Here is a 26,018-nt window from a genome sequence, read left to right as displayed (position 1 = left end):
GCTGCGGTGCAGGTACGAAGCTGGAGCACGGCTCCGCTTCAGCGGTTCACGGCCGTTCGTCTCTAAACTCGAACGCTTCGGTACTTCAGGCTGAATTTGTACTAAAGAGTCCGCCGGTTTTTATCACAGCGGAGAGCCGCGGCGCAGGAAAACTCTCCCGTCTCCTCTAATTGGGAGGACGAAGATGAAATCCTGAGCTTCGGACGCCCGGTGGTGAAATCTCACCGGCGGGACGGACAAATCAAACCAAACGACGCTTAAACGGCAGCGAGTGAGCGTCCAGTCGGGAGCGAGCGGAACCCGCCAACGTCAAATCTCTCAATTTGTCGGTAATGAAATCGCATCATCGCTGCAGAGAAGTGGCAGAGCTTTTATTTATGAATTGAACTGCGTGGCTTTGCGATAGATAGAAACGCTTCGGTTGCTTTTTATTTTTTCCCCGTGTGCGCTGCCTCACGGTCACTCGGCGAGCTCGAGAGAGACAAATGTAGTGACGCGTTGTTTGTGCTTCTTTTTTCTTCTTTCTACACGCGGCCTCGGCCTCCGTTTACCTGTTATTAACATTCCTCACCTCGTTCACCGGCAGCTTGGAGACGAATCCGTCATTCAGAGTCTCTTTCCGTTGTTCATTCGAGGAGAACACGTGGAGATCGAACGCTGTGGCACGGCTTCAATTTCACACCTTACCACCGCGTCGGTGTTTAAAACTTTTATGTTTCACAATTGCCGGTTTCTTTTCGTATTAAACCAAATCGCGTGTTTGTTTGGTTTTTTTTCGGTTGGTTGATGAGCACCTTATTGGCCTTTTGTCGGTGAAACAAAGACGCATACAAATAACGACGCAGTATAACTTGAAGACCCCGGGTTTGATTGGCCAGGGACCTTTGATGTGACGCTGTACGTTGTTCCCCTTCGTCTCCTCCGTATCAGTCAAAACACCAAACAAATATCCATAAAAACCTTAAAACCATCATTTCATCCCATATAATATGTTGTAAATCAGAAACCAAGCTCGCTGTTTGTTTTGGGCTTCGCTCGTGGTTATTATTTCCAGCGTCTTCTCTTTCCCTGCTCGTCACGCTGGCCGGGACACGCTGACCTCTATTCACAGCGGGAACAGCCGTTTGAGGAAGCGACAGATTTACATTCGTTTAGCGTAATCCGGAGCCCTGAGAGCAAAAAGAGTTTTCCGCTCCGGCTCCGGGACGGTTCGGCAGAGAAACGGCCATAAATAGTGATGATAAACCACATCTGCGTGTTAATGAGCCAGCCGGAGACCCCTCGGCTCATTTCCAAGCAGCAGGTGTCACCTTTTTCAGCAGCGCCGCTTTCTAGAGATGGAAAAAAAAAAAACCTGGAAAAAACATCAGTCGTTTAGAGTCGTACTTACGTTTACCCAGAGTGCATTGCGAGCTGCGCGTCGCGCAAAATGTCTTTCCTCGCCCTTCACGAGCCCCCCCCCCCGTCATAATGTCCTACTTTACAAAGTCCGTCCATTAAGTCCCCATTACGAGTTAAAGTGTGGAGGTGGGGGGAGGGAGAGGGGGGGGGTTGGCCTGGTTGTCTGGTGGGATCAATACGGCCGGTTTATAGCCCAATGCAATGTGACACCATCGATCCCGAGATCACTCGATGACCTTGATATACAGTCAGTGCACACGGATGACCTTGGACAGACCACTGAACAAAGACTTCAGGTTTGTAAATGAAGCAGCAGTTTCATCGCGGTGATGAACGGATGAAGGGAACACAACGAGTTCCCCTCGATGTCCCGTCGATATCGAGATCTACCAATGACACTCTTCATGAAGCTTAAACTGCAATACCACCGAGATCCACTAGGTGTCGGCTCCAGAAAGGGTAAGATGAGGATAAATAAAAAGTAAGACCAATGAATAAATACACACACGGACACACAAGCTATATACACAAAAAATAAATGATAGGCAAACACCGTGGCGTGTGCTTTGCCGTGTGCCAACGTGGGGTTTTGATATTACCACTAGTTGGCGCCAAAGTCATGAAATGACTTTATTGTGTCGTATACGTGCCTGCATGCTGTACATTAAAAGCGTATATTTCTCCTGTTGATCTTCACACTTCTCTTTCTGTCTCCTTGACTTTACTTGACTCTGGATAACGTTGATTCATAATATTGGACCACGTCGCCGCCGTCTATTTGCTAATGGGCTTTTTGTAGGTCTCCGGATCGGGACGGTGTTTGAAATACTTCGCGTGTGCAAAGAGAAGTCAAGGTTACCATTTGACGCTCCTTCTGGATCTCAATATTTTCTCTCCCATTTAATCTTATGGAGACACACACTTCCAGCCATTACCCCCCACCCCCCCCCCCCGACGTGTCATCTGTGCAGAGGCTGTGAATCTGCAGCATTTGTTTTGTGACTAAGCAGAAAACGCTATTCTGCATCTATTAGAGGTAAAAATGATCTGAAATCTGATGCTTCTGTTTCCCATAAAAATGCCTTCCGAGAACTAATTCTCTCCAAGAGGTAAGATCTTCTGTCTTAAGTAGATTGGACCCGAGCTCCTTTCTGACTCTGCATTTTGGTCCCCCCTTTTTTTTTTTTTTTTTTGCTTCATTTTGCATTGCTGTTTATGTGCATGTGTCTCTGCGGTGCTCCTCAGTTTTGTTTTATTTATCATTCGGTGATCATTTCCTGCAGAAATCTGCCATCTAGATCTCCCATACGTTGTGTGCATTCTCGTTAAAAAAAAAAAAAAGCTTTTGAATCGTGCTGTGATGACGCAACGTTGATTTGCTCGCGTGCAAAGCTGCAGAGTGACGCGGGAAGAGCGCGCGACATGTTTCGTGAATGCACGACAATCCGAGGAGGATAAAAATGTCGAAGCGGGAAAAGAAAGTTCAAAGAAATAACATTCATTTCGGTGCGGAAAAAAAAAAATCCCATCGGTGTTGTCTAACGCTCGAAGCGCCTGCAGCTTTGCATCACGTGCCGTTAAAAGCAGACGTGTCGGTGTCTTTTTTTTTTTTTTTTTGCGACGTCCCGCTGTGTATTCACCTCTTTTTTTTTTTTTTTTTTTGTCTTTCTCTCTCTTTGTAGTTGATCAGAGTATGTTTGAGAACTCCGTCGCCCAGCAGCAGAGCCCGCAGACCTCCAGGCCGGGTCAGCCCTCGGCCCGCCGCCCCCCGCCCTCGGGTCACTCTAACCCGGGCGCCGGCTGCGTGGACTCTCCGTCCTCCGGAGGACAGCAGAGGCTGAAAAATGCCATCAACCTGGGAAAGGCCGTCGGGGCGAAGGTTCGTGTCCTCTGTGGTCGTGTCCTGTTTTAATTTGATTTTATGTTTGTTTTATACGATCATTGTTAGAATACACTTGTTGTGTTGTTTAAATGGTTTATTTTACGTGAAGCACATTGCAACTGGAGTTTAGAAAAGTTCTATACGACTAAAGTTTATTATTATTATTTGTTATTTGTATTATTATTGTTTGGTACCCAGCTCAACTGAAATCCATCTTTCTGTCCGTTTCACCTCCTTTCCTTCCTCCTCACTCCGTCTTTCCTTCAGGTCAACGACCTGTTAAGGAGGAAGGAGTCCAGCCACCTCGGGGATATCGGGGTCACCGAGGTCAACAAGAACGTCGGCGCCGTGTGGAGCTGCATGGACCAACTCAACCAGACCGCCGCCAGCAGGTACGCAAGCGCCGACCTTTCACGCGTGCGCACGGTTCGGAGGCTGTTCCCGTTGTTCACGCAGCGCAGCGATGCACGTCGAGCAGTCGGAGGCAGTTATTTTCATCAACAAGTGTTTCATGAACAACGAGTTTAAACCGTAGAAATAAATATTGTCTAAACTTTTTGGGGAACAGAAAGAAGTCGCGGGGAGTAAGTTCAGGTGGTTCGAAGGTCCCGGTGGAACTCGGTGTTGACAGTCTGACTCTGAGGGGACGAATTCTCCGGTGACACGACCCCGACAACGTCGAAGAAAAACTCACCTGGTGTCTCCTGACCCTTTTATTTTTTTACTATTTAAAAAAAACAACATTTCACCTGTTTTCCACATTGGATACGTGTGATCACACGTATGACACATGTTTAACCACATGTTGCAAAATATGGAAGAGTTTTCACGTGGGAATCCACGTGGGCTTAAACTCCTCCTCTCCTATTATTATAAATGAATTAGCAGACTTGTAGCTCAAAGATTTTAGGATGAATAAATCACCTGAATTTCCACACTTTCAGTTGAATAATGAAGGAGTGAGAGCATTATGTTAATGTCCCGGTACGTCACCTGTCCTGAGCCGAGGACGTCTGTATCTCTGTAGGTTCAGACGCTGCATCAGAAAAGGTGAATAATTTAAAGGTTTTTTTCCTTTGAAATGTTTTTTTTTTTTATTTCAATTAATTATACATCAAAGGCGCCCGGAAGACGTCTGAAATCAGACGTATTTTCAGTCTGGTGTTTTCCAGCTGCGCGTTATGTCTTTTAATTGTCTGTTTACCATCGACGCCGGCGCGCTCGCGCTTTCTCGGCTCGTTTCTGCGCGTCAGCGGATTTATTCCCGAGGCATCGATCTGTTGTCTCTCCGACCCGAAGATCAGTCGAGCAAAAAGTCATTTTTAGTCTCCGTCTACTCGAACAGATTTAGTTTAATTTTCCGTTTTATGATTTAAAGATTTGTATTTTTTTTTCCCCGGGCCGCCGACGTCTTTTTTGTTTTCTTTTTTTTCCTCCCTCTGTTGAAACATGAACACATGCAGATGGAAGCGTGCTCAGACAATGAAAAGTGCATGACCTCTTTTATGAATCATTCATCTTATGAGCTTGTTATTTATTCCTCTGCAGACGCACTAACCGAGTGCGTCTGAAAGAAAAAGGTGTGTTTTACCCCCCCCCCCCCCGCACCGCGCGGCGTGCTTATCGACCCGTCTTTGCGTGTCGTCTCCACTCAAAAGGTCACGCAGCAGTAATAACGCCGGCTGTACAGTTACCTCCATTATTTCCTGTCGCTGTCGGTAGCAGTTTGAGAAAATCGGTATGTTTTTTTTTTATAAACACGGTCAGTGAGGAGCCATTAGGGTTTGAAGTCTTGAGTCATCGTCTTAACAGCAAAAGAAAACTTTCCAGCTGAAAATATTATAATTCATCATTTTATAGTGCAACAAACAAACAAGCCCTGAAGGGATTCTGTTACGCTCCAATAATCCTGGGAACCAATCAGCCAATTAGACGTCAACACAATTGGACATGTTTAGTGGAGTCGCTGCTGTTTTTATACTTTTTATATTCAAAGCAAATCTTGCCTCCTATGAAATATCATACCATCATTATAGGCTGAAGGTAAGTTTTTGATGCCTGTTCGGAGACTTGCAGGAATCACCTGGATTTACCTGGATTTACCTGGATTTCGTGGTTTGTTTGTTTTTACACACTGAAAGTAAACAAAACATCCCGATGGAGTTTTTTCTCACGATGACAGAGAAATAAAAAGCAAGGTTAAGTCGTAAAACTTCGACAAGGGCAGAACAAATTATTCTGTGTTACTCGCTGACAACAACACTTTGTTTTGTTTTTTCTCCTCCTCATCCTCACATCTGTTCCTTCCTCCCCTTCCTCCCTTAGCCGCATCTCCTCCTTCGACTCCTTCCCCCGGCTCGACCCGCCGCCACCTTCGGGGAAGAAGCGCCTCCCCCGAGCGCTGAAGACGACCCAGGACATGATGATCTCCTCCGACCCCGTGGTCTCCTCCCCGGACGCCGCCGACTCCTCCTCCTTCCTCTCCTCGCCCGAAAAGACGCCCCTCATCGCTAGAGAAGAGACGAAGAACGAGGAGGAGGAGGAGCGGAAGGAGGAAGAGACAGCCGGGACCAACGGGAAGGCGGAGACGGCGACGGCCGGAGAGGACGAGGAAGACGATGCCGAGGACGGCAGCGCCGAAGGAGGAGCGGAGGAGGTCCGGCACCAGCTGCAGCTGTCCGTGCCGGACCTCATCCACAAGGACCCGTCTCCGGAGTCCAGAAACAGGCCCTGCGACGTCTGGCAGAAGGCGGCGGGGCCCGAGTCCCGGCTGGCCTCCACGCCCTGCTCCGGGAAAACTCCCTGCCGCATCAGCGTGGGCGAGGAGGTGCTGCTGGGGAACGGCGCCCCCTGCAGCAAAGGCCACGGAGTGGGCGGCGAGGAGGCGGAGCCTCATCCGGACCTGCTGTCGTTCGAGTAGCGGGCAGAAGCCGGAGGGGCCCAAACATATATATATACATATATATATATATATATACATATATATATATATATATATATATATATATGTATATATATATTTACCGCCACTTTTAAAACACACAAAAGGAAAACAAACACATCTGATTCAACTTTTTTTTATCTGCTTTTTGAAGACCTGTGGACGAATTTAAAGGTAAAAAAAATAAAAATAAAAAAACAGGTCAGTCGTAAACCAACATCAAGCAGCACTACATGACGGATGAGTAGAAATTTTAGTGCAGTTATAATCCAAACTGTAAATGATTAATGAACTATGTGTTTCTTCTGTTTATAACATGTCTGCTTCAGTAATGCAACGACAACCAGATAACAGAATAATGAATGTAAAAACTGTGATGAAATATCCTTTAATTGCAATTTTATAGCGTTTTTTTTTTTTTTTTTTTTTTTTTGGAAGTTACGGCTCATCAGTATTAACTTATTAGACTTTTATATCAATATATATCATAACATATTTGATTTAAAGGGATATTTCATTACATTTTAGTTATAAAATCATGCAAAAAGCTGTTGCAATGAAGCCGATTATGAACCGCAGCTAACAGGACAACCAGAGTTAAACAGCAATATGAGTCCATTTAGTAGATTTAGATGAAGGTGGTGATGACGCGACAGGATTTCCAGCGTGGAAATATCTTCAGAGAGGAAGCAGGAAGTGAGTCGGAGAGACTTGAACGAGTGTGAATGTGTCAGAGATGGAGAAGTTTTGTTGGGGGGGGGGGGGAATCTCAGAATACTGATCAGTAACACAATCGATGATTTTAATCTGTCTTTATTTCTATTGAATTATTTTTTGTTTTAAATGCATGATACCCCCCCGTCCCCCTCCTCTCCCCTCCCCCCACCAGACAAAAGGAGGGTCGGTCGATGGTGGAAAGTTGGTTGTTTTTGTGCCGAAAAGGGAGGCGAGATAACGAGATGTCAACAAGAGCCGAGATGAAAGCGGCGTGTGTTTTTTCTGTTTTATTTTATTTTATTTTATTCTAGCAGATCATTAAGTGTCAGACCAAAGACGGAAACTAACGGTTCGGTCGGACAGGTTGTTTGTTTCTTTTTTGAAGGGAGCCTTTCAGAGGGAAAAGAAAAAGCAATAATTCTTTTTTTCACTTGATCTGCTAATTAAAAAAAAAAAAAGTGGAAAAAAACCAAAGTCAAGGTATTTGTAACATTTCATTAGCAGCTGAGTTTGAGTCTAAAAGGTGAGCTGAGAGAAGTTATGAGATCTTGACTCGTGTGTGTGTGTGTGTGTGTGTGTGTGTGTGTGTGTGTGTGTGTGTGTGTGTGTGTGTGTGTGTGTGTGTGTGTGTGTGTGTGTGTGTGTGTGTGTGTGTGTGTGTGTGTTTCACTGTAGGAGGAGCAGGCTCAAGTTGCCATGGGTTATTTCAGCACAAATCAAAGCAGAAAGCTGTATTTTTATAACACTATTATCTGTTTTCTAGAGCTGCGTAACTGGATTAAGAGTTTTGAGAAATAACTTTGGAAATAACACCCGTGTTTTTGTCTCCGAAGTCTTGAAGTGGTCTCAGTAAATGACCTGCTGTACTTGGAAAACAGGGGAAAATCCCCCCCAAAAAATCAAAAGTTCCCAGAGGACACCGGGACGGACCGAGAGGCCGGCGCTGGCCGCGGTCGGGTCGGTGCCCGGCAGAATGAGAGGAATGTGGAGAGAGAAAGGACGCTTTGTCTCCGTCCGTCTCTCTGACCTTGTCTCACATGCGAGCTGCAGCTGATGCCTCCAACCAGCCGAACCGTTAAAGGGTCATTTAAAAAAAAAAAAAGTCCCACGAGCAACCCGGAGAAGTTCAAATTAAAAGTTCATGGTAAAAACTTTGGAGTACCTGGAGCATGAGTTGTGAAAACACAGGAAGGTTTTGAGGTATTTCAGAAGTGAATATCTCCAAAATATAATAACGTCCGGTTGATTTTATATAAGAAGCTTAATGTTTTCAAATTTGGGTGAACTGACCCTTTAAAATGGGCCAAAGAAATGTGAAAATCTGCGCTTGAAAACGACCACAAGCAGAAATATAGTTATATAGAAATAAATAGTACAGACAGTAGACAGTCTGATCAATGAAAATACCACCAACAATTAAATCAACAGGATTTTAACATATTTTTTACATCTAAACAAACTTTTTTTATATATATTTTGGAAACTTCATTTGTCCCTAAATATCATAAAGTCTTTAAAAACATATTTTAACATTAAACATTGATGATCAAATGTGCAACAAACACAGTTTGGTTTGGAAAAAAAAAACACACCTTTTTTTTATTAAGAATTAATAAATTATAACAACTGTTGGGTTCGACGAACAGAAACAGAAAATAAATCGATTTTTTTTATTTTTTTTTTACTTTAAACAACTGAGAAGAATGTGTTCAGAAATGTCTTTAAGTGAAACAACCAAACCTTTTGACTTTTCTTGTGGTCTCGTAGGACCCCGTTAAGGAACCAGGAACCGGACAGGTTTTAACCAAACGCACTCGATCGCACCGACGACGAGGAGAGAAAATCTAAAACGTCTTTTTCTTCTCGGCGAAATCAGGCGTGAAGAAAAAAAGATCGAGCATCTTCAGTTAGTTTGACTTTTTTTTTTTTTTAAACCACTAAAGTTGTTTTGTTTTCGCTGATGAGGGAGCAGCTGTGTACATTTTCCTGGAAATATTCTGTCTTTATTTTTGCTGTGAATACGCAAATCAGTTTATCGCTCTCAACGAATGAAGGAACGTGATTTATTTTGATACTCGGTCGCAGACGTTTTAGTCGTCTTGTGTTTATTTAGCTGCTTCAGAATAGTTTGACAAAAGAAGAAAAACAAATCATCTTCGCTTTACTCGTATTTTTTATGTCGTGGAAATCTCTTGTGTTTGTGTTGAAGCTGGTCGACGTGATTTCAGCCGTCGGGATGAATGAAGGAGGCGAAACGCCGCACGTGAAGGCTTTTTTCTTTTCTTTTCCAAAACGGACAGTTTGAGCAACAACCGGGACCTTTGATTCGTTCTCATTAAACGGCTTTCGTTGTTTTTTTTGATGTCATGAAAAATCTAAATGAATCGATGATTATTTTGACTTTTATTTTCCTGATGTACCTTTTTATTTTTTAAAGAGGGGAAGTGACACTTCCTGCTATGACTGTAATCTTATATATATAAAAAAAAAAAAACTTTAATCACGACCTCCTTGTTTTGTCTTGTGTGTCTTTGAACTTTTTTCTGCGTCTCTTCACTTTGTCCTGAGAATATCTTCACGTCTTTCATTCGTCTGCCAGCCAACTTCCTGTTTTGACGGCGCCGTCGTCACTTTTACTTATAAATCTGTCCTCCCTCCGTTTGATGGATCGCCCGAGAGACCCAAACTCGGCGGCGGCGGCGGAGATTCAAACGTCTACTGGGATGTTTAATTAATCCGTGTTTGTCCTAATTCGTGGACGTCCCGGTCTCTTCCTCTGCCGCCGCCTCGGCGAAGCCCGTCGGGGGAACGCCAGTCCGACACGTCGGCGGGTTTATTTGCCGAAACTTCCGACGTCGCCGGTCGTAAACAACCGATCAGCTGAGACGCGCAGGTCTTCACACTGTTTAATAATTCAAACGTGTTGCATATCTGGATTCTCTACAAAGGAATCTGGGCCTCCGTGCATAATGAATCACCGCGTGTGCGACGGCTCGATGCCGTCGGTGCGGCCCGACCAAGTTTTCTGAGCATCAACCTGAAGTGTTGTAAACACAGAAAACTTTCTGGAAAGAAACTGTTCAATGTTTCGGAGCAAATTACTAAAACTGCTCCGAGTCAAGCTCCCAAGTAAACGCTGGATCCTACATTTCCCATGATGCAACTTGAGAGCATCTTTTGTTTGTTTCTGACCCAAGAAGATTTATGAAGAAGCATTTTTGATCTGATGTCCAGTTATACCGTCGAGCCAGCTCGCGCTACGAGCTCACAGCAATCCTGTCAGCTCGCCGTGTAACATTTAAAATAATCATCACACCAATTCAACATTTTGGAAACGCGATCCTTCAGAAATGAAACTTTTACGACCGCTGCCGCTTCACAAAATCCCCAATCTCTGAGATTTCAGTGTTTCCAAACGAGTTCTCGTTGACGTGTCGAAAGGTTTTCGATATAAATCACAGCTGGTTTGTCGTGTGAACTTCATTAAAGACGGATTTAAGCTGAAAAGTCGTTAACCGTTAAACGGGTGTGAAGCCATAAAAAAGAGGCAGAAATGAAGAATCGGACTCCGTCTGACCGGTGAACACATTTGTCTCGAGTCCCATCACCACACACACACACACACACACACACACACACACACACACACACACACACACACTTATAAACGGTTCGTCATCCTCTCTGCCTCTCTCATATATCGGGCAGCACTCTCGACCCCGCAGGAGAAACCGTGCGTCGGCCGGCGCATTAGTCACCGCCAGCTGGCAGGATGGAGTTCTTATCGGGTTTATTGATCTGCATGGAGAAAGATTACAGCGCTGTGTGTGTGTGTGTGTGTGTGTGTGTGTGTGTGTGTGTGTGTGTGTGTGTGTGTGTGTGTGTGTGTGTGTGTGTGTGTGTGTGTGTGTGTGAGACAGAGAGAAAGACAACCTGGGAGGACTCTGTCGACCCACTCAGGCACCACAAAGCCCCCAAAAACAGCCTCCGCCAGTAAAACCCCAAATCTAATCATGAAAGCCGCCGCTGCCATGAAAGACAGCATCAGCAGTGTTCTGCCAAAAGCTGATGACAGATTATTGATAAATGAACGGATGAATGGATGAATAGACTCATAAATAAAAAAAAAAAGCTTCCAACTTTTAGCAAAAAAAACAAAAAAAAGAAACTTCAATCGAAATGCCAGTTGTTGTTGTTGTTGTTGTTTTATTTTGGGAGTGAGGAGGAGGTCAACTGCCTCACGGCCGGCCCGCTACAGTTAAACGTGAGATAGCCACGTTTTTTTGTGCTGTCGAGGCGTGAAAGTTACACGTTTTCCCTGTATTGGACCAAAACGTGCCTATTTCACGTTTTCGCCGTGACACCGGGTTGCACGGATGACTCTCACCCTTAACCACATTTAGAAGAACATACTGAACCACTGTCAGGACCACCAATTATCTTATTTGCACATGAAATCCTCTTTGAGAAAGTTAAGGGAATTAAAGTCACAGAATTTAAGGGAGGAACAAAAAGACGTTTTGTGTTGTTGTTTTTTTTATATACTTCTATTTTTATTCCTGCGTTGCCTTTCTTGTGTTTTTCCTCCTCTCTTTGCTCGGATCAGAGGAAGTGCAGGAGTCGCCTGTGGTTTTTCCTTCCTGTTCTTTATTCTTCTTCTCTCCTCCGTCTGTCTGTCTGTCTCTCTCTCCGGGCCGATGACGTCGTCTCAGACTTTAATTACAGCCGTCCGTCACAAACAAACCGAGAGTTTGGTCCAACTTTGACTTTTTATTTTTTTTATTTTTATTCACTCAAGACGCAGAATACGAGAAGTTACACCGAGTACATCGACTTTACAGCCTCCTCTGTCCATTTATCCATCCATCCATCCATCCATCCATCCATCCATCCATCCATCCGTCCATCCATCCATCCGTCCATCCATCCATCCATCCGTCCATCCATCCGTCATCGGAGGGACGAAGGGGGCCGTTGCAGCTTTTCAAAGCCCGGACGAGGCCTCTTTTTATGGGGAGGCTGTCATAAGGTGCCCTCTAAAGCAGAGTGGGAGTGTCGGGATGCACAGACACACAGACGATCCCACAGACAGGCTGTTATCTGAGGCAACTTTGTGAAGTGAAACAGTCCGCAGGGGCGGCGAACGCTGTTATTTTAACAAGTCGTTAAATGCAACGTCGGCTCTTTCTTCAGGGAAGAGAAGCAGAAAGCTGTCAGGAATCAACATCTTATTTGGAGTCAATGGGGGGGATGTTAAAAGCCTTAAAAAAAACACTGCAGATCTGTTGTTGTTGGTTTTTTTTTTTTACCAGTGGTGGGAAGTAACTAAGTAGATTTTCTTAAGTACAATTATGACGTGCTTTACTTTATACTTCCACTCTACGACATTTTCAAGAATGTCTTCCTGCTTTCAGCTGCACGCTTTTATCAAAACCAGGAACATCCTGTCTCAGAGTGATGCTGAAAAACGAGTCCACGCGTTTATTACTTTTGAGGCTGGACTATTGTAATTCCTTATTATCAGGACGTCCCAGTAACTCTTTAAAAAACAAAAAAGCTGATCCAAAATGCTGCAGTGACGTATTTCTCCACATCAAGAATGTAAAATCCTTCTTCTTACATATAAAGGCCTTCATGGCCGAGCTCTCATCTTAACCTAAAGGTCTCCGAGTACTTTATTATCCTAATAAAACCTCTGTGGTTCTTTCAGTTATACAAGTACAAGACGCTCTGAACCTGTAATAGTGTCTCTAACGACAACAGCTCCATCTAGTGGACAACTGACTGCATTACATCTTTAAAGAAGCGACCCAGTGACTCACACTGACATTTATTTTGACACAGTTGACGGAGAGATCTTTTAAAGTCCTCAGATTAAAAACTGAACTTTAATGCAAGCTGTTCTTTTATGTATGAACAGTGGTGGAGGAAATTATCTCATACTTGATTAATACGATAAAATAAAAATAAACCATTATAAGTCATAAGTTCATTCAAAATCTTCCTTGAATAAAAGTATTATCAGCAAAATGCAGTAAAATATCACAAATAAAGATGATTATTCTGCATAGAAATGTCCCCTCTGACTTAAATACTATTATTATAGCTGATAATTGTTGTGGCTCTCCAGCTGAGGGCCAGAAAATAAACCAGAAAAAAAAAAAAACTTTAATATTGTTACGCATGCTGCTGTTGCTGTGATTCTGTTTGTGACCAGCAGGGGGCAGTCAAACACAAACTCCCCTCTTCTCCTCCGCCCTGTCTCCACCCTGTTTCCTGTTCCTCCTGCTGCCTGCGGATACTTCAGGTCAGCAAAAACTGCAGCAAATTGCGTTAAAATGTTGTTGTACCGTGAACGTAACATCACGTAGACTTTATTATGATTTTAATATTTATTTGCGTAATTCTGCCGCGAGGCGCGTTTAAATAAACACGACAGGGATGACGGGGGCAAATTTGGAAAATGTATGCCGTGAACTTGTTGTCTCGTCTAATAAGCAGGAAAAAAAACCATCTTCTAAACCTGCTGACCTGCGACTTTACGAGCCGAGTTGAAGACGAGTTTATTTTACGTATTTCTGATGCCGCGTTTCACCCTAAAACATTAACCAGCAGCTTTAATGTTCTAACAGGTAAAAAAATCACCGTTTTTTTCAATGGACTCTGGTGTCAGAAATCACCGTTTTTTTCAATGGACTCTGGTGTCAGAAATCACCGTTTTTTTCAATGGACTCTGGTGTCAGAAATCACCGTTTTTTTCAATGGACTCTGGTGTTAGAAATCACAGTTCTTTTCAATGGACTCTGGTGTTAGAAATCACAGTTCTTTTCAATGGACTCTGGTGTCAGAAATCACCGTTTTTTTCAATGGACTCTGGTGTCAGAAATCACCGTTTTTTTCAATGGACTCTGGTTGAACTTCAGTTCCTCCGTGGAAAAATAAAATTAATAAAAATTAAAGACGGTTCTTCCTCCCAACAGCTGTCAGAAGTATGAAAAAGTTCCTCCCTCTGTCTCTCAGTTCCTCCCCCCCAGTCGGTTCATGATGTCTCGGGCTCCGCTCGGCGTGGACGACGCCCGCTTCAGCTGCTCCATCTGCCTGGAGACGCTGCGGGATCCCGTCACCGTGCCCTGCGGCCACAGCTACTGCGTGAGCTGCCTGACGGGCTACTGGGACCGCCAGCGGGTCTGCATCTGCCCGCAGTGCCGAGCCACCTTCAGCCCCCGGCCGGCGCTGGGCCGCAACAACCTGCTGGTGGAGATGATGCAGAAGCTCGGCGCCGCCGGGCCGAGCGACGGCCCCTCGGCTCCTCCCGCGTCCGAGGTCCCGAGTCCCGCCGAGCGCCGAGGCTTCGAGCACGCCGTCTTCGACGTGTCCTCGCCGCTTTCTCCGGGGACGGACGGACAGGTGGGACCGGAGCGTTCGGTCTGAAATCGGCTTAATTTATAATAAGTGGCTCTTTTTGTCTGACCCGCGTCCCCGCCGCTGTTTTCCACCCGCAGCTGGAGGACACTCGGCGGCATCTGGCGGCGCAGATTAAAGAGAGGAATGCGGAGCTTCAGCAGCTCCGACTCAGTCTGCGCTCCTTCTCCGTGAGTCCAAAGCTGCTTTTAAAACATCGCACCTCCACTTCAGAGAAGCAAAAACGGTTAAAAAAAAAAAAAAAAAAAATGCAATTTTAAGTCCTTCGAATTATTAAACTTGTTAAATTGTTCTGTTTGTTTTCTTTATAAACAAGTTCTCATTATAAATCAAATATCTTTAATATAACCAGCGTGTGTTCTCCACCGTCCCTCAGCGTCAAGCCAAAGCCGCGGTGAAGGACAGCAGCCGGATCTTCTCCGAGCTGACGGAGTTCCTGGAGCGCCGGCGGGCGGAGATGAAGGAGCTGATCCGAGCTCAGGAGAAGGCCGAGCTGACCCGAGCCGACAACCACCTGCAGCGTCTGGAGCGCCAGCTGTCCGAGCTGAGACGCAGAGACGGCGAGCTGGAGAGACTGACGCGGGACCGGGACCAGGACCAGATCACGCAGGTGATGAGGAAAAAAAACAACTTTTTGTTTTTTAATATTTGTTCATTAATTTGTTTTTATTTGTTCATTCATTTTTTTTTATTTTTAATTTGTTCATTCATTTTTTATTTTGTTTTATTTGTTCATTAATTATTTTTTTTATTTGTTCATTCATTTTTATTTTTTTTATTTGTTCATGCATTTTTGTTTTATTTGTTCATAATTTTTTTTTAAATTTGTTCATTCATTTTTTTTTTTATTTGTTCATTCATTTTTTTTTTATAATTTTTTTTGTTGTTGTTCATTAATTATTTTTTTTATTTGTTCATTCATTTTTGTTTTATTTGTTCATTAATTATTTTTTTTATTTGTTCATTCATTTTTTTTATTGTGGCAACGACTGTGATTTCTTTCCAAAAGTGATCAGCGGGTGTGCGGTCCAGGTGGAGTTTTCTTAACGTTTAAAGATTAGAAACCGAGTGTCACTTTTTGTTGTTTTTTTTTTTTGCTCCGCTGCAGATCTGTCAGTCGTATCGAAGTCCGGTCGCCGCGGAGACGAGCGGCCCTCCGACGGTGAGTCCTCACTTCTCCTTCGGACCCGTGAGGACGGCCGTCTCCGACCTGAAGGAGCAGCTGGTCCGTCTGTATCACGCCGAGTTCCCGAGCGTCGCCTCCGCAGGTCGGTTTCACGTCGACGACGCAAAAAAACAAAAACCGGCCTGAAGAACTGAACTGAAGAACTGAAGAACTGAACTGAAGAACTGAAGAACTGAACTGAAGAACTGAAGAACTGAACTGAAGAACTGAACTTAACTTCTGTTTCCTGTTTTCACAGTGAAGTCGGTCAACCTGCTGCAGATGGAAACAAACTCTGCAGGTGAGCGTCTCATCAATAAAAATGTAAGTTTGGTCATTTTAGTGCTCAGAAAAAAAAACACTTCCAATCTGTGGAAATATTAGAATTACTCACTTTTTTTTATTTCTGTATTGGAACCAGTTTGTATGAAGGATTTTTCTTTCATTTTCATTTCCAGCGTGCGGTTCTGCGGTTCCCAAACCCGTTCCCAGTTTGGACGACAGGAACGACCTCCTGCAGTGTGAGTTTGTTTGTTTTTTTTCTTCTTCCTTCTCCGAGCCGCTGAACGAAACTCGTCCTTCCCTCCGCAGACTTCCGTCCGCTGACTCTGGACCCGTTCACGGCGCACCGGGAGCTCTCTCTGACCGCAGGGAACCGCGCCGCCGGTCGGACCGGAGACGTCCAGAACCGCCCGGACCACCCGGACCGGTTCGACTCCTGGTGCCAGGCGCTGTGCCGGGAGGGCCTGCGGGGCCGCTGCTACTGGGAGGCGGAGTGGGACGGCCAGCAGGTGGCGCTGGGGCTCGCCTACGAGGGCATCGGAAGAAAGGTAAATAACCTCACCTCACTTTTACACGTAAAAATGTTCGATGAAATAAAAAGTGTTGTTGTTTTTTGTTTGTTTTTTTGAGGTGTTTTTTTCTTTTTCCCCTAAAAATAAATCCCCAAAGTTTTCCGATATCTCAAGAAAACGTTGAAACGTCAGAATTTCGTCACCACCGTTCACGTCGACCTGAAGATGAACTGACTGGAATTTAAAAAAAAAAAAACGCAACCCAAAAGTGCGATAGCACAAAACATGACGGTTTAATATCCAAAAGGTCAAAGGTCATCCTTTTCTGACCGATTATTCAATTCAGCACCGTGATTCAGGAACAGACCGTATTTAATGTTTAAAATTATGATTCAGATTAATCTGTGACTGTTGACGCTCAGGGATCGTCCAACGCGTGCCGGCTCGGCCACAACTCCGTCTCCTGGAGTCTCCTCTGCGGCTCGTCCTCCTTCGTCTTCTGCCACGGAGACCGGACGCGGACGCTGCCGGTCGCGTCGGGCGTCCCCTCGTCGCCGGGCAGGATCGGCGTGTTCCTGGACCACGACGCCGGTCTGCTCTGCTTCTACTCGGTGACGGCCGGACGCGTGCGTCTCCTCCACCGGGCCGAGGACGCCTTCCAGCAGCCTCTGTACCCGGCGGTGTGGCTGGGAGCCCGGTCCGCCGTCTCCTTCTGCACCGTGGACTGACGGTCCGAAACCATCTCAGGTAGGAAGGTACTTCTTATAACATCGAAAACGTATTTAGTACTTTAGTGGCGATGTTAACAGAACAGGATTTTATTATCGCTGTCACCCTCTAACATTTTAGACGACGTGCTATATGATTAGATTTTGTTTTCCATTTCCTCCAAACATATTCTCTTGAATTGATGACACAGCAGCTTCAGTGCAAGAGTTTGGTTTTATTCTTATTAACCGGTGACACAATCAGCAGAGAAACAAGGCGTGATGGGAGACGGGAGAAGACAGAAGACAGAAGACAGACTGGGATCAGATCTTGTTGAAAGCTGCTACGTCGACACTCTGGACCTGAAAAAGATTACCAAGCGTTAAACACTAAAGTTGTTCTTTAAACTACGTCACAGGTGGGAAATGATCTTTTCTTTGAATAAAACTGTTCAGGCTACATACAGTGTGTGAACTGAAATCTTGTTAGTTTTTTCTTCAAGCCTTCGTTTGGCCACATGGTGGCAGTAGTGTGCCGAAATATTATATTTTACTTGGGTGTCTTTAAACTTTGACTTAATCGATAAAAAACAAGTCTGAGATATCATAACATTATCAATGTAAAGTTATATATTCTTTTTAAGATAAATCATAGAAGACATTATGTTTTTTTGTAAATAAAATGTATGAAATTGTGAAGCATGTACATTATCACTACATCTGTGTATGATTTGCATTCTGATGATTTAATAAAACCTCATTTCAACTAGGATTGTTGTGTTTCTACTTAAATCCGTTGTTTGTTTTTACTGTGTGTGACACAAAAAAATAAAATAAGTGTATCGCAGAGGACTCACAAGGTCTTCGAACTTGGTGATCTCCTCCTCCAGCATGTCCGTGCCCACCTTGTCGTCCTCCACCACACACGAGATCTGGAGCTTCTTGATGCCGTAACCGACGGGAACCAGTTTGGACATCCCCCACAAGAGGCCGTCGGCCTGCACCGAGCGCACGCACTCCTCCAGCTTCGCCATGTCCGTCTCGTCGTCCCACTGACGGCAGCGTGGACGCATCAGAGAACACAAAGTCAGCAAATTTCAAAAGCAAAGAAAAAAAGAAAGTCCACAAATTCAAGCGTCCAGACGAAGACGCATCGGCGACTTACGGGTTTGACGTCCAGTAAAATGGAGGACTTGGCGATGATGCTGGGCTTCTTGGCCTTCCTCGCCGCGTACTCTTTCAATCTCTGCTCCTTCAGCTTCTCCGCATCTTCGTCTTCGTCGCTGCCGAACAGATCGAAGTCGTCGTCGTCGTCGTCTTCGTCCTCCTCCTCCTCTTTAACCGGGACGCTGGTCTTCTGCTGGACGCTGGTGCCCTAAAACACGGGGAATAAAAACAAAAAACAAATCAGAGGTGGGAACGTTTGATAAACGAATATTTAAAGGATTAAATCAAACTCAAAATAAATGAAATCTGCATGAACTCACGTTTGTGTAGTGGACCGCCGGAGCCGGAGTCACGGCCGCAGGAGATTTCTCCAGAAAGGAAACCCGACACTCCAGTTTGGAAAGCGCCGCCCTCAAGTCGTCCATAACTGAAACAAACCAGACTCATATAACCTTTATGGTTGTAGAGAGCTGAGTATAATAATAAATAAATAAGAAACACAAGCACAGACAGCTTGTAATTATTAGATTGATTTAAAGTTGAATGGAAACTTCCATCAGTGATTTGAAATCATTAATCTCATTTTCAGGCCAAATATGAATATCATTTGAAGTCAAATGTTTTTGGATAAAAGTCTCTTAAAACAGGAAGTTATTCAGCCGTCACTTCAGCCTCTGCTTTAGTGTAGAAAAAAAACAGCTGATTGATCGCCTGAAAAATGATTTACGGCTCCAATTATGAAACGAATTATTTCACGATTAAACAATGTTTATCCATCTGTAACATTACAGAAAAAAAAACAAAAAAACAATTGAGGTGATAAATGAGGAAAAATAAAAGTTTTTGTTGGTATAAAAATGACCTACAATTGTTTGGTGTTATTGGATGGGTGTTCGCTGCAGATCGAATAAACACCCAAACATGAAGCTACCTTTGTATAAGCTCTGGTTCTCCAGCTCCAGGCTCTTGATGCGAGTGACGAGTTCTCCTTGATCGCCCGCAGCGCTGCTGTTGTTGTTGTTGCTCTGCAGACACAAACACAAACGCAGAGGCTCGAGACGGTTCAGAGAGAGCGACGTCCGACGGGGGTAAACAAGTCGTGGTCGTTAGATCGGACCCCCGTACGTTTAATACACGAGCACACAGCCGGTTTCTAACGCTGCAGCCAGAGTGAGCGGGGTGGTGGTGGTGGGTGGAGGGGGGGGGGGGCCTGAGAAGCAGGATCTAAAACACACACACACACACACACACACACACACACACAAGCAAAGAAGTCATCCAGAAGCTGTGGTGGGAATCGAGGCTCTTTCCAGTGACACACAAAGGCTCGGAGGCAACTCACAAACTGGGCCTGCTGGCTGAGGGAAGGTGGATCGGACCTCCTGGTGTCACACAGTGAGGTCTTGAGCTGGCGGGACGACGGGAGTTCAGGTAGGAGAACCACCCAAAAAAAAAAAAATATCAAGGGGAAGGGAGGAAGAGGAAGTGAATGAAGTACATGCAAAAGAAAAGGAGAAGGAGAAGGAGGGAAGAGCTGAAGGCAAAAGGAGCTGGGAGGTGTCGGGGATCTTTCTAAAAGTAATAATCAAGTAGTGGAGGAATTGTTCTTAAAGGGACAGTACGCAACCAACTCGCTTTTTGTTTAAATGACCTTGCAAAGCACGGTGAAGCCGACCAATCAGAGGAGGTCTTTCACTCGTCACATCCACAGGCTCATAATCTCAAACAACCACCAGCTGGTTGTTAAGTCAGAAGCTCAAGATGGAAAAGTCTCATCCGTGAGCCTGAGTGAACCGTTTCTTTGGATATTTTTACATCAAGTGGGACGTCGAGCACTCGAACTCCACGCGTTTCAATAAAAAGTGACAAAAAAAAAAACTGCGACAAAAGAGCTCGATGCCACTCGAGTCTGGAGAGCGATACTCACCCCCGCTAGAGATTTCTGGATGTTTTCCCGGGCTCGAGCGATGTCTTGTAGGATGGTGTTCGCTCCGGCATCCTTTCAAAGAAAACGAGAAGAAGTCAATCGTTTTTACAGATTTTTTTATTTCTGACCAAATACCTTAATGTCAATTTTACGACATTTCATTCTGGTATATTTTGAAGAATTGTTCGGATACCTGCGTGCTTCGTGACGAGCCGTTCACGCGCTCGTAGAAGCGTCTTTCTGCCTCGTCGTATCGAGGTTTGTCGAACCAGATCTTGTCTCGGGCCAGGAAGTCGGAGGAACTCATTTTCCTACAGAGGAAAGAGCGAGGAAGGACAAGAGAGGGATGCATGAACAGGACACAGGAGGTTCAGGGAAAAAAAAAAGAAAAATCTGTATTACTGCTACTTTAATTATACTTTAAATCCCCTAACATGTTCACACAAAGATTTATTCGCTGTAAAATGTTTTTAGTTTTAAATCTGCTCTGTCCCCAAATACAACTACACAAACGCTTGAAGGGAAGTGGTCAAAACGCAACGATGGTTCATACAAACAGGCATTCGGGTCAAATGAAAAACGGGACCACGAGTAATAAGGAATGAATAAACCCAAAGATTTCGATGAAAACAAAACAAAGAGGAAATTTCACGCATTCAAAATAATAAATAAAAAAATAAAAAAAACAACAAAAGGATGAACTGAAACATCTGGAGCAGATCCATTCTCCCGGTTTGGGTCATACTTGTCCCTCAGCGGGGCGGCGGAGGCAACGGACGAGGCTCCGACTTCGGGCCTCCGACTCTTCTTCACCGCAACGGCTTTATCCCGTTGGTAACCGTGGAAACGGCTCTCCGCGGCGTCGTACCGCCACTTGTCCAGCCACACCCGCTCGCTGTCCGCGTGGAGGAAATGGCGGACGCCCGTCGCCGACGTGTCTTCCCTCTCCGACGCCTCGGCCGGCTCCTCCTCCTCCTCCTGGATCGGGTGCAGAGCGTGGAAGACTTCGGCTTTGCCCTGCGGCGGCACCGCCTGTTTTTCCTCCACCGCCGCTCCCTCCTCCTCCTCTTCTCCCTCCTCCTCCTCCTCCTCCTCTTCTCCCTCCTCCTCCTCCTCCTCCTCCTCTACAAGGCTCTGAGGGTGGTCGCTGCTTCTGGAGGCGGAGGTGCAGCCGGGCCGCTTGGACGAGTTGTTTTCGTACAGGTTTTGGTAAAAAGCCGCTTCGGCGCGGTCGTACGCGGCTTTGTCGAGCCAGACGTCCCGGAGCAGCTCCACCGGGAGGCGCGGCAGCCCGTTGATCGATTGCCGGTCGGTCGGCGTGACGGCGGCTCGGTGGACGACGGGGGTCGCGGGAGTCGGGGCGAGAGACTGGTACCCTTCGTCGGGCGTGGCGTGCGCGGCGGGGCGGCTCGGCGGCGCCGGGAGGTTCAGCGAGTTGGGAATGGACGGCTGCGCGGACTCCCGGACGAAGCGGCGCTCGGCTCGGTCGAAGGTCGTCTTGTTCACCCACACCGCCTGCACGACGTGGTGGCACGCCACCCGGTCTCCGTGGCGACACGCCGGCCCCGCGGCGGCCGGAGAGTTGGAGTGTTTCCCCGAGGACGGCGGCGACCGGTCGGAGGAGGAGCTCGCCAACCAGCGCTGGTAGAGGCTCTCGGCTCGCTCGTACACGCCGCGTTCGAACCACACGTTGGCGCGCTCGGACCGCAGGCCGACCGAGGCGGCGCGGCGGTCGGGCGGCTGGCCGGCCCGCTTGTCCGGTTTCTCCTCGTTCTTGACCTTGTCGGCTTTCTTCTCCTCGGCGTTGGACGAGCGTTTCTTGCGGCGGCGGCTTTTTCCGGCGCGCTTGGCGTCTCCGTTGACGCTGCCGCTCTCCGGGGACGACGACGCCGTCTCTCCGTTTCTCTGGACCGGTTCGGGCCGCTTGTTCCGGCAGCCCGGCGCCGCCGCCTCGGCGGGCCGATCCGCCGGGCGGCGGCCGGGAAGCCGGTCGAGCTCCGACTGATCCTCCGCGGAGCAGATCTTCTTAGACATCGTCTTTGATCCGTCGCAGCAAAAAAATAAATAAAACAGAGAACAACAGGTACAGGCTTTTGGATTAGTGAGAGAGACACGAAGGAGTTCGTCTATCAGACTCTGCTTTGTTGCAGCGCGGCGTTTAACGGCAAAACACTACAAAATCCATTCAAGAGAAACATGCGGGAACTTCGAAGACGTCCATGCAGATTAATGGAATCAACTTTTTGGGATTCGTCGAGAATTAAAGACGCCGAATTCTGCTCGTACGGTATAAACTCACTATAATCAGCATTAATTACTACGACATACAAGACAGCCATTCAAAAAAAAAAAGCACTTATCCACCTTTCTTTGTTCTCTATGAACTTTAAATCTGAACACATGCACAGAAAGAAAGAAATAAAAGTGTGTCAAGTCACTATTAAAAGTAAAAAAAAACAACAACAACAACCACAAGCTGACATTTATGGTCATGTTCAAAAAAACAACACACGACACGCTCATGCAAGCAAAATGCTCCGAATACACATCAGGCCGGCCAATCAGGGTTCACGTTACAGTACTGTGTTGCAACGCAGCAAATGCATTCCCAGTCGGAGGTTCAGTCGCATCGATTCTGGCGCTTTAATACTGATTTTTTTTTTTTTTTTTGGGGGGGGGGGAAGTCATTTCCTGTTTGACATTTAATTAAGAAAAAGCTTAATTGAAGCTCTGAACTCACCTTCCTCTGTAAAAAAAAAAAAAAAAAAACCGGCGTCGAGCTCAACCACCTTAGTATCAAAGTCAAAATGCTCAACACGCGCTCTTTTCATCCGGTTAAACGCAAGCCATTGAAAAAGAAATGTAACAATCACCACCTTGCAAAAATAAATAAAATTTAAAAAAAAAATGAAACTGATACAGGGAGGGATTAAAACACTACGTTTTAAAAAATAAAGTTAAAAAGCAACACAAAGCTCAAACGCATGTCGAACGCCATCAGGAATACTCACTTGTCAAATTCTGAATGCAAGATGAGAGGAGAAGAAGCTCGGCGTTAAAACATTTCTCTGAAACAACACGGTTCCTTCTTTAAGTCCTGGACGATGAAGATGACGATGATGAGTGTGGAAATTTATTTTTCCACCTTCCCGAAGGCTCCCAACATTTCCCCTAAAACCTAAATCCTTCAGACGGAAAAAAAAAAAAGAAAAAAGCGTCTTCGTCATCAAAAATCTAAAATAAGACTTTTCTGTAAAAGCACTTTTTTTTAATTAGTAAATCAAGTATTGCGCAATACTTTCCCTAGAAGAGCTGACTCGCTGTGAGCTCTCTCGTTTCCACCGTCGGGGTTTATGAAACGAGTTTTGAATTTCTAGGTCACCGAGGACGACGATTCGGGGGGGGGGGGGATGAGTTGCTTTAAGAGGGACATTTTTATTATTATTTATTTATTTTTTTAAGGCTGCAACTGGATTTGGAGCGGCTCTATTTATAGCCGCTGCAGTCAAGACCGTAGAATCTTTAAAATGAGTCCCAAATAAAATTAAAAAAAACTTAAATTAAAAAGAAAAACAACCTCAAACAGCTGTTTGTAATTTATATAATCAAAAAAGATTTTGATGATGAGTTTGAATGTTTCTACCGTAGCCCAGACGGGACAAACCCAAACTAGTTTTTGTGTTCAGCTCGGTGCAATCTCCAACCTCACCACTAGATGTCACTAAATCATACACTGCCACTTTAATTCAAACAATATAAAAGAAGTAACGTTCGATAACTGTAACTAACCTTTAATCCTCATATTATATTATATGTAGTTATATTAAAATATATCAATAAATTAGGTTTATTTACAAACGTTAGACGACTTATGTTATTACATGCTGCTATACAAATAAAATGAGAACTCCTCTATATTGTCATTATTTTGGGGGAAACAAATCAGATATGTTTTGAGCTTTCTTTTAAAAGTATTAATTATGAAAGCAATAAAAAAATTAAATCACAAATACTGTTATTCTACTGATGGTCTTTGGGGCAGTTTTGACTCGTTTCAGAAGGTTTTTAAAAAGGGAACAAGACATTTTCAACACTAAGGACAGATGCTCAGCGTATATCTCTGTTTTTATGAGAATAACCTCTTTATATTGATCGTTTTATTTGATTTATTTACCCACAATAAGCTCGTATCTGCCCGGTAGTTTAAAGGAAACGACGCAGCTGCTCCAACAACAAAAGAAACGCAGATCAAAGCCTCCGAGGAGCTGTCAATCATCCAGAGGTGCGCCCCGCTAACCTGTATTTCCTTCATCATCATCATCATCATCATCATCATCATCATCATCACCACCATCATCATCATCATCATCAGGTCTGAACGCTGTCAAGAGGGCGGTTAGCATCTCCGAAATAAGGCTGCTTCAACTAAAGAGTTGTTGTTGTTCTTTTAAAAGCTGAGAGTCGTGTAAAATGTCAACAACAACAACAACAACAACAACATAAAAGCACAAGGCTAGCCGGTTAGCTTTACCCAGCGTGCGTGAAGCAGCGTTAGCACTAGCCGTTAGCTCGCCTACGAGCTGTAAAAAAAAAAAAAAGGAAAAACCGTGAATGTTCATTCATTTTTCCCAGAAACGACCTCGAAACAAACCCCCGGTTCTGACCCCACCACCACCGGGAAACTACCGGCCGTCAGCCGGCGTGAAACGGGACTTACTGCTGCGGGGTTTGGTGTTTTTCTGTCGTGTCGGTTGAGAACGAGGCCCGCGGACGCGGCGCGTGCTTCTTACAGCCGTGAGTGACAACCGGGAAGAAGGAGGAAGAGGAGGAGGAGGAGGAGGAGGAGGGGGAGGAGGAGGGGGGGAGGGGACTTATGAATCATTCATGTTGAACCCACGTGGACCTTCAACCTCGTTTATAACACAGGAGGGTTTTATATTTTAAATGTGGATTAAAAAAATGTCGTTTCAGTTTTAATTTTAAAAAAAATGTTTCAGTTTTAATTTTAAAAAAATGTTTCAGTTTTAATTTGAAAAAAAAGTTTCAGTTTTAATTTAAAAAAAAATGTCGTTTCAGTTTTAATTTAAAAAAATGTTTCAAAAAAAAAAAAAAAGTTTCAGTTTTAATTTAAAAAAAATGTCGTTTCAGTTTTAATTTTAAAAAAAAGTTTCAGTTTTAATTTAAAAAAAATGTCGTTTCAGTTTTAATTTAAAAAAAATGTCGTTTCAGTTTTAATTTAAAAAAATGTTTCAGTTTTAATTTTAAAAAAAAGTTTCAGTTTTAATTTAAAAAAAATGTCGTTTCAGTTTTAATTTAAAAAAAAAAGTTTGAGTTTTAATTTAAAAAAAATGTCGTTTCAGTTTTAATTTAAAAAAAATGTCGTTTCAGTTTTAATTTAAAAAAAATGTTTCAGTTTTAATTTTAAAAAATGTTTCAGTTTTTTGATTAAAAAAAAAAAGGTTGTTTTAATTAAAAAAAAAATGTGGTTTCAGTTTTAATTTAAAAAAAATGTCGTTTCAGTTTTAATTTAAAAAAATGTTTCAGTTTTAATTAAAAAAAAATGTCATTTCAGTTTTAATTTAAAAAAAAGTTTCAGTTTTAATTTAAAAAAAATGTCGTTTCAGTTTTAATTTTAAAAAAAATGTTTCAGTTTTAATTAAAAAAATGTTTCAGTTATAATTTAAAAAAAATGTCGTTTCAGTTTTAATTTAAAAAAATGTTTCAGTTTTAATTTTAAAAAAAAGTTTCAGTTTTAATTAAAAAAAAAATGTCGTTTCAGTTTTAATTTAAAAAAAATGTTTCAGTTTTAATTTAAAAAAAATGTCGTTTCAGTTTTAATTAAAAAAAAAAAGTTTCAGTTTTAATTTAAAAAAAATGTCGTTTCAGTTTTAATTT

General features: G+C 44.2%; 3 protein-coding genes and 1 long non-coding RNA gene across 6 annotated transcripts; 2 read left to right on the top strand and 2 right to left on the bottom strand.

Annotated features, from left to right (window-relative positions):
- The first annotated feature begins 2,341 nt into the window (after positions 1–2,341).
- LOC138631699 (uncharacterized protein C1orf226-like) lies at positions 2,342–9,429 on the top strand. Its single transcript, XM_069716829.1, has 4 exons — positions 2,342–2,510; positions 3,084–3,280; positions 3,551–3,675; positions 5,609–9,429. The coding sequence occupies exons 2-4, from the start codon at positions 3,095–3,097 to the stop codon at positions 6,201–6,203; spliced, it is 906 nt and encodes a 301-aa protein (XP_069572930.1). The 5' UTR covers positions 2,342–2,510; positions 3,084–3,094; the 3' UTR covers positions 6,204–9,429.
- Positions 9,430–13,195: 3,766 nt separating this feature from the next.
- LOC138631693 (E3 ubiquitin-protein ligase TRIM65-like) lies at positions 13,196–17,795 on the top strand. Its single transcript, XM_069716823.1, has 10 exons — positions 13,196–13,248; positions 13,962–14,348; positions 14,444–14,533; positions 14,740–14,973; positions 15,472–15,631; positions 15,788–15,829; positions 15,987–16,049; positions 16,120–16,358; positions 16,745–17,069; positions 17,298–17,795. Exons 2-9 carry the CDS (start codon positions 13,983–13,985, stop codon positions 17,048–17,050), a joined length of 1,500 nt encoding a protein of 499 aa, XP_069572924.1. The 5' UTR covers positions 13,196–13,248; positions 13,962–13,982; the 3' UTR covers positions 17,051–17,069; positions 17,298–17,795.
- LOC138631687 (uncharacterized) lies at positions 17,246–22,563 on the bottom strand. 3 transcript variants are annotated; one of them, XM_069716812.1, is made up of 9 exons: positions 20,869–22,563; positions 20,317–20,434; positions 20,124–20,195; positions 19,539–19,604; positions 19,128–19,221; positions 18,517–18,623; positions 18,195–18,404; positions 17,887–18,081; positions 17,246–17,392 (listed from the first exon to the last, which is right to left on the bottom strand). In XM_069716812.1, the coding sequence occupies exons 1-9, from the start codon at positions 22,155–22,157 to the stop codon at positions 17,354–17,356; spliced, it is 2,190 nt and encodes a 729-aa protein (XP_069572913.1). In that variant the 5' UTR covers positions 22,158–22,563; the 3' UTR covers positions 17,246–17,353. The 3 variants fall into 3 exon arrangements, with proteins under 3 accessions (XP_069572913.1, XP_069572914.1, XP_069572915.1); XM_069716813.1 differs by lacking the exon at positions 19,539–19,604 and having other exon boundaries at positions 19,128–19,215; positions 20,112–20,195; positions 20,869–22,160; XM_069716814.1 differs by lacking the exon at positions 19,539–19,604 and having other exon boundaries at positions 20,869–22,160.
- Positions 22,564–22,797: 234 nt separating this feature from the next.
- Positions 22,798–24,967, bottom strand: LOC138631704 (uncharacterized). The gene is made up of 2 exons (XR_011311740.1): positions 24,841–24,967; positions 22,798–23,144 (listed from the first exon to the last, which is right to left on the bottom strand). It is a non-coding gene; the product is annotated as an uncharacterized lncRNA (long non-coding RNA).
- Between the last annotated feature and the right edge of the window lie 1,051 nt (positions 24,968–26,018).

The sequence above is a fragment of the Brachyistius frenatus genome, unplaced genomic scaffold, assembly GCF_029030835.1.
Source record: "Brachyistius frenatus isolate BFR_SWC_R1_liver_20210118 unplaced genomic scaffold, ASM2903083v1 Contig_163, whole genome shotgun sequence".
Lineage (NCBI taxonomy): Eukaryota > Metazoa > Chordata > Actinopteri > Embiotocidae > Brachyistius > Brachyistius frenatus.
Note: the sequence above shows the minus strand (reverse complement) of the source record. Positions and strands in the feature narration are given on the sequence as shown.

Excerpts from the sequence above, each read along its gene's own strand:
- LOC138631693 (XM_069716823.1), top strand. The coding sequence starts at position 13,983 with ATGATGTCTCGGGCTCCGCTCGGCGTGGACGACGCCCGCTTCAGCTGC. Across the intron at positions 14,974-15,471 it reads ACCAGGACCAGATCACGCAG|ATCTGTCAGTCGTATCGAAG; the intron begins GTGATGAGGAAA and ends GCTCCGCTGCAG. Across the intron at positions 15,830-15,986 it reads GATGGAAACAAACTCTGCAG|CGTGCGGTTCTGCGGTTCCC; the intron begins GTGAGCGTCTCA and ends TTTCATTTCCAG.
- LOC138631687 (XM_069716812.1), bottom strand. The coding sequence starts at position 22,157 with ATGTCTAAGAAGATCTGCTCCGCGGAGGATCAGTCGGAGCTCGACCGG. Across the intron at positions 19,605-20,123 it reads TCCAGAAATCTCTAGCGGGG|CTCAAGACCTCACTGTGTGA; the intron begins GTGAGTATCGCT and ends TCGTCCCGCCAG. Across the intron at positions 18,405-18,516 it reads CGGCGGTCCACTACACAAAC|GGCACCAGCGTCCAGCAGAA; the intron begins GTGAGTTCATGC and ends CCCGTGTTTTAG.
- LOC138631699 (XM_069716829.1), top strand. The coding sequence starts at position 3,095 with ATGTTTGAGAACTCCGTCGCCCAGCAGCAGAGCCCGCAGACCTCCAGG. Across the intron at positions 3,281-3,550 it reads GAAAGGCCGTCGGGGCGAAG|GTCAACGACCTGTTAAGGAG; the intron begins GTTCGTGTCCTC and ends TCTTTCCTTCAG. Across the intron at positions 3,676-5,608 it reads AACCAGACCGCCGCCAGCAG|CCGCATCTCCTCCTTCGACT; the intron begins GTACGCAAGCGC and ends TTCCTCCCTTAG.